The sequence below is a fragment of the Dichomitus squalens genome (genome assembly GCF_000275845.1).
Source record: "Dichomitus squalens LYAD-421 SS1 unplaced genomic scaffold DICSQscaffold_21, whole genome shotgun sequence".
NCBI lineage: Eukaryota > Fungi > Basidiomycota > Agaricomycetes > Polyporales > Polyporaceae > Dichomitus > Dichomitus squalens.
The window spans coordinates 411,682-418,845 of record NW_006766903.1 but is presented as its reverse complement, the minus strand read 5'-3'; the positions used below and the strand labels follow the sequence as shown (position 1 = coordinate 418,845).

The 7,164-nt window shown below is 54.2% G+C and overlaps 3 protein-coding genes across 3 annotated transcripts; 1 reads left to right on the top strand and 2 right to left on the bottom strand.

Annotated features, from left to right (window-relative positions):
• Window positions 1-528: 528 nt before the first annotated feature.
• Window positions 529-2,520, top strand: DICSQDRAFT_137639 (uncharacterized protein). Its single transcript, XM_007366948.1, has 7 exons — window positions 529-700; window positions 779-895; window positions 954-1,031; window positions 1,087-1,364; window positions 1,418-1,496; window positions 1,556-1,684; window positions 1,736-2,520. The coding sequence occupies exons 3-7, from the start codon at window positions 965-967 to the stop codon at window positions 2,236-2,238; spliced, it is 1,056 nt and encodes a 351-aa protein (XP_007367010.1). The 5' UTR covers window positions 529-700; window positions 779-895; window positions 954-964; the 3' UTR covers window positions 2,239-2,520.
• Window positions 2,521-2,758: 238 nt separating this feature from the next.
• On the bottom strand, window positions 2,759-5,248 carry DICSQDRAFT_155841 (uncharacterized protein). Its single transcript, XM_007366947.1, has 2 exons — window positions 3,439-5,248; window positions 2,759-3,388 (listed from the first exon to the last, which is right to left on the bottom strand). Exon 1 carries the CDS (start codon window positions 4,232-4,234, stop codon window positions 3,824-3,826), a length of 411 nt encoding a protein of 136 aa, XP_007367009.1. The 5' UTR covers window positions 4,235-5,248; the 3' UTR covers window positions 2,759-3,388; window positions 3,439-3,823.
• Window positions 5,249-6,678: 1,430 nt separating this feature from the next.
• Window positions 6,679-7,044, bottom strand: DICSQDRAFT_63176 (uncharacterized protein; the record flags this gene model as incomplete). The annotated part of the gene is made up of 1 exon (XM_007366946.1): window positions 6,679-7,044. A coding segment is annotated over one exon (366 nt), but the record flags the coding sequence as incomplete, so codon positions are not given.
• Between the last annotated feature and the right edge of the window lie 120 nt (window positions 7,045-7,164).

Sequence of the window (7,164 nt, the reverse complement as noted above, 5' to 3'; positions counted from 1 at the left end):
ACGAAGGCGTGTAGGGTCGACGGAACCCCCGGCCTTCATTGAGTATCCGAAGTCCTCAATACAGACAAAAAGCACGGGAAACAAGGAAGAAGTGTGATGGTCCAGAATCCAAAGGGCAGTCAGGGCAACGACCGGTGATGACAGCGCCACCACGGTCCGCAGCCTGGCGTTGGCGCTTAACGCTCCGTTTCTGTCCTACAGTCATCGTGCAGCCTGACATTTCGCGGCTTCCTCGTGTCCCGCCCCGACGTGTCACACTCTGACGTACAAACCAATGCTCAGCCGACTCATGGTCCACGAACCGTGTACACAATGCACACAGGTAAGATATCAGCAACACTCGCCGCAGCGCAATGCTCTCTTCGTTTCCAGTCTCATGCTTCTTTGTGGGTGACTCACCGCCCGTTCCGTACTCCGTGACGTGGTTTAGAGTTCAGCGCTCAGCGCTCAGCGCCCGTACACCCGTTCGAGAGCCCCGGCGGGTGCGGGCTATATCGAGTACTACGTCCTGGTTATACACACAGACACCGACACCGTCCTGGGTGAGCGCAAGTCTATCTGAGCGAATCCTCGAGCTTCAGCGTGGTCCTCTTGCCCAGGACGTCTTCCCAGCTGTTGTTCTGAACTCCGGTGGCGCCGCATGTGAAAGCGGCTGATAGCGATAAGGAGGATATGGAGCTCTCGTGTCCCCACTGGAGAGGTATCAAAGTTCTGTAAATCGTACCTCGCAGAGATCTGATGCGACGGTCACTTCATTAATTGCACTTCGTCTGCTCAGAGAAACGATCACCCTCCATCTGGCATCCGGTAGCAACGCACCATCGCTACGAATCGAGCTCGACGGAACCTTCAGGGGGTGTCGTGGATGTTTGCCTGTTGCAGGTGTGATAGAAAGGCATGATGCTGACGCTAGATTACACGCGCGCCCCTGCCGACCTCCTCCTCGTACTCAGGCTTTGATACCATGGCGGACAAGTTCCCTATCGATGTTGCGCAGATCGTGGCGCTCTTCCTTGAGAGTATGTTCTACGGTATGTCAGATACAGTCCTTTGCATTGTCTCCTTGCCACTGACTTGTTCCCTAAGGTTTGTATCTCGTATCGTTCGGGATGTGTATGTACACTATGCTCCTCAAGAGTCGCTCCCGCCACCGGCAGCGAACCGTCTTTGTGGTGGTTGCCTTGCTTTTGTTTATTTTCGCAACTCTGGACGTTGCCCTTCTTCTTCGCCATGTCCTCGACGCCTTCGTCTGGTATCATGGTCCCGGCGGTGCTATCGGCGAGTTTTCCGACATATCTTATTGGGTCAACGCCATGAAGACCGTCAATTACGTGGCCCAGACGAGTATTGCCGATGGGATGCTGGTGCGTCTACATTCCGCGGGAAATGAACAGAGCTAATGTACGCGTATATATAGATTTACCGCTGCTACATCGTGTATGGTGGGAACTGGCTCGTTCCGGTTCCGCTCTGCATCCTTTGGATCGCAGGGATGAGTAAGAGCAACAGCTATGGATCAAGCACCGATCGAGCTGACCAACGTACCATTCTCCAGTCGTCGAAGCGTTCACTTGCTACATCGAGTTCACCCTCCACTCAGACGCCTTCTTGAACGCCGGACAACTCACGCCATTCATCACATCGACCCTTTCCATCACCCTCGTTCTCAATCTCATTGCCACTTGTACGCTTCTTCCATTTTTGTCTGGTAAAAGCGCCGCTGAATACTACATAGCGATGATCGTGTACAAGATCTGGTCGATCGAACGTCGTTCCAGAGCCATCTTCACCATGAGCAGCGTTGCCAGCGGGACCGACGGCTTGCGGCGTGCGATGCGCATCATCATCGAGTCAGGGCTGATGTACTCCGTTGGAGTCATTGTCTTTTTCATCGTGTATCTCGCCAACAATAATGCGCAGTATGGTGTGTCTGACTGTGTGAGTTCACGTCCTCCCCTAGTTTTGAAGCTTAGTTTTGGATGTGCTAACGCATCGTGCTCTTCCAGGTGGTCCAGATCATTGTACGACTCATTTCCTTTCTTGAAAAGCCGTCATTTAATGACCTCCTACTCCTCAGGGCATCTCGTTCAACCTGATCATCATCCGCATCGACCAGGGGAAGTCCGTGGAGAGCACATACCCCCCGCATACCAACCAAATGACGAGCGCCGGCTCTCGATCCTCCGCATTCCGTTTCACCAGGCCTACTGGGACCCATTCTTCGATCACGGATGTTGACGAGAGAGATGTCGTGGGAGGGAACCATCCTATCGCCATGGTGTCGTTCGGGGGTACCTCATCTTCCCCGGACAAGTATTGTGAGTCTGCGTCGGGCACGCTTGTGAAGGTTCACCCTGTGGCTGTCTGATACTGGGATCGTGTGCACTATTGCTCGCTACTGAGTTTGCACGGTGTCGGTTGGCGGAGGATGTAATTAATTTGCTCTTGTATGATGCATGTTGTATTGTCCGGCTGAGTCCGATGTGTCTGTACTTGTGATAAAACAGTGATTCCTAGAATTCCAACCTAAGCGATAATGTTCCAATTGGAGGTCAAGTGATAACTCCTGGGATTACACGGTAACTATAGGTTCTAGATCGCAAACAAGCCCTCGCGACAGCGCAATAGCGTGCTGAGAAACCAGGACACGGATTGCGTGCGGTGCTGTACATGCGATCTATATTCTCTGCTCAAGGATACGATATTGGTGCACCTTCTGACGCGATGATATAGAGGCGCACCTACGACGCGGAACCTGCGAAGTTTCAAAATGTACAGTGATGGATCACGGTTGACTCGATCAGAAATCGCAACGCAAACGGCGCAAACATGAAGACGGATGTTGTGTTCCCTATACGGCTATACCACAGAAACCCTTCCAGTCCACCAACCACGCGCTTGCTGTCTACATCAGGTACAGGAATTGACCTGCTCGCCACTGCAACACCAAGCAGCGGATTCCCCCAACGTTCAAGTACGACTTGCCACCAACGGTCTGGTGCTGAAATAGGCATATAGAGAGACGTACAAAGCGCGCTACAGCCAATATGTCCTGCGGACGGTCATTGAGCTTCTCGGCATAACTTTGAGAAATTGCATGCTCCTTGATGAGATCCTCAAAGGCGAATACGAAATATTGTGTCATTTGATTTCCTAGAAGATACACAGGTAGTGAAGAGCGCGAGCCAAATACGCGCCTCACAGTTTGCGAATGGCCTTGATCCGCTTGGTGCGATCGGCCTCCGACATCGAGCCAAGATGTCAGATGCTCATGCCTGTAACGAACATAGAGTTGAAGTTGTGATAAGGCATGTACTGTCGCGGCAGGAAACGCGCGAGATCACGCAGGCTGGCCAGATGCGAGGCCTTCTCCCTGAGATCAAGGGAACTGGGGTGTGTTAGTGAATGCTCGCACGAGGACTCAGAAGGAGGACCTACAACACTCCATAGCTTTTCTGGACGCGCATCATATGGCGCTTGAACTGACTCCACGTCAGTTCTTCCTCGACGGAATCGTCATGTTCGCGCTTGCGACGCTGGCTTCTCTTTGATGAACGGGAGCGGGAGGGCAATGAGGTGGTCGAATACAACTCGTAGCGACGTCGTCTATAATATGAGCAACGAGAGGAACCAGGGCTTGATGACCTGGACGCCGATCGGGGGCGGCGACGCCTTGACCGCGCATAAGTGTACGACTTAGATGTATCGACGCGTTCAACACGGCTGCGCCTGTCGGGGGAGACGCGTTTTTGGTGGTCATGTGCGGAGGGGTGAGGAGCGCGGCGCTCGGCCGGGAGCGGGGAGGATGGGCGGCGACGTCGTTCTACGGGCTCGCGGGAGGGGGAGGCTGCACGAGATTGGAAGGGTGGGGACAGCTTGCTGGCTCGCGGGGGCGTGGTTGGGTACTATCTGGTGAAGACAGGTAGGCCTCTGGATCTTTGGCCAACTCTGTACCTTCGGGCGGATACCATTCGTTATCCCAAGTTTTGGTCGGACGTGAGGGAATCGAGAGGGGTGGACGTCGGGCATCGGCGTGCTCGTCCCACACCGAGGTGCCGGCAGCGGGTTCTCGATGGTCTTGACGGCGCCTCGGATCGTCTGGTTGGGGGCGATCACGCGAGGATGCCTGACCGGCCTGATGAGGATTGTGCTTTCGAGGCCTTTTGCCTGAAGGCGGGCTGGGCGAGCGGGATGCAACGTACCTGTGCACGAAGGGTTGGGTATATGCGCGCATAGAAGTACCTATATGCGCCCCAATCACCGTGGAATATCACTCACGTGGGCCTGGGACGCCTTATCCTGTGATGGTCGCCCATAAAGAAGTACTTGATGCCTGAGCTGGACAGACGCGGGTCGAACTCGGCAGGAAACGTATCGAGGAGGAACGTGGAGATATGATTCCTTGTTGACCCCAACAAGGTCTCCGGGGCTAACTTTCACGACGGGGCCGAAATGGTTCAGAGGAGGAGGATGGCCTTCTGTACGCTTGAGGATAGCGGTATGGAAGCAAGATAGGAATATTGGAGGAAAAGTTGTCCATCCCAGAGTATTTGAGGCTTAGAGAGAAGACGGGCAGAAGAAGCCCACCCGATGTGGTAAGTGACGCGATCGGTGAGGTGTCTGGGCGTCAGATCGTGTTGTCGCGCCTGTCATGTGACCGCGCACGGTCCACCGGGATTCGTTTGTCGAATTTTCGCGTCGCCGCACTGTTCTGCAACACACAGAGCAGTCTCCAGTGCGCCTCTTGGTACTGATCTACATCCTACTTGCTGCTCTCATGGTCCATCAATGCGAGGGATGCGGCCGGGGCTTCAAATACCTCACCCGCCACCGCGCGAAGTGCGCCGACGCACGCGACTTACTCGCTGGCGGAATCAAGCGTCATCTAGAGGAAGACGAACGTCGACTTGTCCTCCGCACCGCCAAAAAGACAGAGTGGCAAGCCAGGAAGAAGGCGGAGATCGCGGAGCGCAAGACAAGGGAGCAGGCCAAACGGGCGCGGCTCGAGGTAGGCAGTGTGTGAGACATCCGTACAGGCGTGACCTAACGCATATATATGCAGGCTGAACCTCGACCCGACTCTGTTCGAATAAACTCAGAGCGCGGCGGACATCATACTCTCGCTGTCCGTCGTAGTGCAGGTCAGCAACGAGATGAGTATGGACAACCTTGTGAACTACATCTCGGTATGACTCAAGGCCGAGCTCCTACAGGGAACGCGAGGATCGCCGGGATGGTGGAGGACGAGACTCCACCTGACGCATAATCTGGGCGTTGCTATTCTCCTCGGCGTATCCTGGCTGGAACACGGCCTGTATTATAGAGGATACCGTCCGCATCGATGAGGTTCCTTCAAAAGGTATCTCCACCGGTCCACATGCACTGCTGCGTCGCATTGTTGAGGCTCATCGAGTGGGTACCTCGCGTGGCTTGAGGAAATCCGCTCTCTACTTGAAATAAATGCTATCATACCTCGGTGTGATGTAAGCTCATATCCATGATTATAGCTTACCCCAAGCTCCAGGTCGCGCTCGCCCCGTCAGAGCGCAAGAACCGCAAGAACCCGCAAACAGGGTCGCCCTCTGTGAGATCCTTATATGTAGTAACAACCTGCGGGGAGATCGATAAGTTCTTTCGCAAAGATCTCGTCTCTTGCTATCATACATGCCAATTTGTCATGCCCTTCCACATGGACACCGAGACGTATGGTGCTCGCCAAAGTTTCCCGTCGAGCTGAAAGACCACGGGCTGCACTTCCTGTGCGCTTGGGGCCCACGCTACCATCCTGTAGCTCATTCTGCTATGGTGGCGCAGACGTGCCTCGCATCAGACCGAAATCCGAGCTCTCGCTTAAGCATGAAAGTCTTTGAGATGCCCTCGCCTTTTGGCCGCATAATGGAGAAACAGCAACCTAAGGGTTGAGCGCGGCTAACCCATGAATCATTCTCGTACCTGGGGGATCAGGACGGAATGAAAGACTTTAATCGCGAGCCGGACGGAAGAGCGGCAAGGGTCACCCGGAGCGTACCTGGATAACTGTACGCGAGAACAGTTGGCGCCACATAAACGTCGCAATTACCCTGCTCACTGGTTGCATAGCCTACGTTACATACGACTTTACTTCCGCTTTTCAAACCGTACTACAGTCGCGCTAGCCTCACACCTTCGCGTCCACACTCTCAGACACCTGGAACGTGGATGAAGACGTCATCTTCACGAGGTGTATGTTGCCATGACTGCCAGCAGTCTGGCTAGAACCCAGCAGTCCGCTCGAGTTGTCGCCGTCATCCTTGTGAGATCCCGCAGCCCAGATAGTCGCGAGGAGGACTCCGATGATCTCCACGTAGTTGTTCGTGTAAATGATGTAACTTCCGTCAAGGAAGTTGGAATCGCGGAACGCCAAAATCAGCACTGCGATGTTGAATATGATCGGGAAGACGAAGTTGAAGACTGCGATCCAGAAGAGTGTCTTGAGCCGCTGGAGGTATGTGCCTGACGTTCCTGAGTGAGTCAACTTTCTTTGAAATAGAGGAAGGACAGACGTACTCTTGGCCGAGGTAGTGTGCAGTCTCTCGACGGTAGGCTGTCTACCAAGCATCCCGGTCCCTTTACGGAGACGTAGGATGAAGAGCGTCGATGCATACCTGTCCAATCAATTGTCATCAGACGACGACACCCTCATAGAGATGAAGATCCGTACGTGTCGTCAAAGAGCTGCAGGAACCATTCGGCCTTCGCACTCGGCAGAGTCCACACAGCTTGGGACACGGTGAACACCGAATTGCTACTCAGTCCGCCCCCAGCCTGAATCAGTTGCTCGAGGCGGACCGCCATGTATATCAAGTTCGCGAAGCGGGCGAGCTTGAAAATGATGATCGGGCCGTATATGACTAGTCGACGACTAGGCGGCAAGGATTTCGGGGGATACGCGGCGAGCACTCGGAGTACGAGTATTGCTTGCACGCAAAAAGGAACTAATAGGAACAGGTAGACGGAGGCAATCGCTGCCGTAGGAGTGGCTGACAAGTTCAGGACCAAAGCATTGACCTAGCAAGAGTGGGGAGAATGCGAGGATGAGAATCGTGTTGAATCACATCGGAACGGGTACTCACAGAGTTAGCGATCCCAATCCCTCCTTGTGCGATACCAAGAGCGATGGCGCAC

What these genes read in the sequence shown, in the direction of transcription:
- DICSQDRAFT_137639 (XM_007366948.1), top strand. Translation starts at nt 965, where the DNA reads ATGGCGGACAAGTTCCCTATCGATGTTGCGCAGATCGTGGCGCTCTTC. An exon ending in GTATTGCCGATGGGATGCTG is followed by an intron (nt 1,365 to 1,417) that starts GTGCGTCTACAT and finishes GCGTATATATAG; the next exon opens with ATTTACCGCTGCTACATCGT. An exon ending in CCTTTGGATCGCAGGGATGA is followed by an intron (nt 1,497 to 1,555) that starts GTAAGAGCAACA and finishes ACCATTCTCCAG; the next exon opens with TCGTCGAAGCGTTCACTTGC.
- DICSQDRAFT_155841 (XM_007366947.1), bottom strand. Translation starts at nt 4,234, where the DNA reads ATGCGCGCATATACCCAACCCTTCGTGCACAGGTACGTTGCATCCCGC.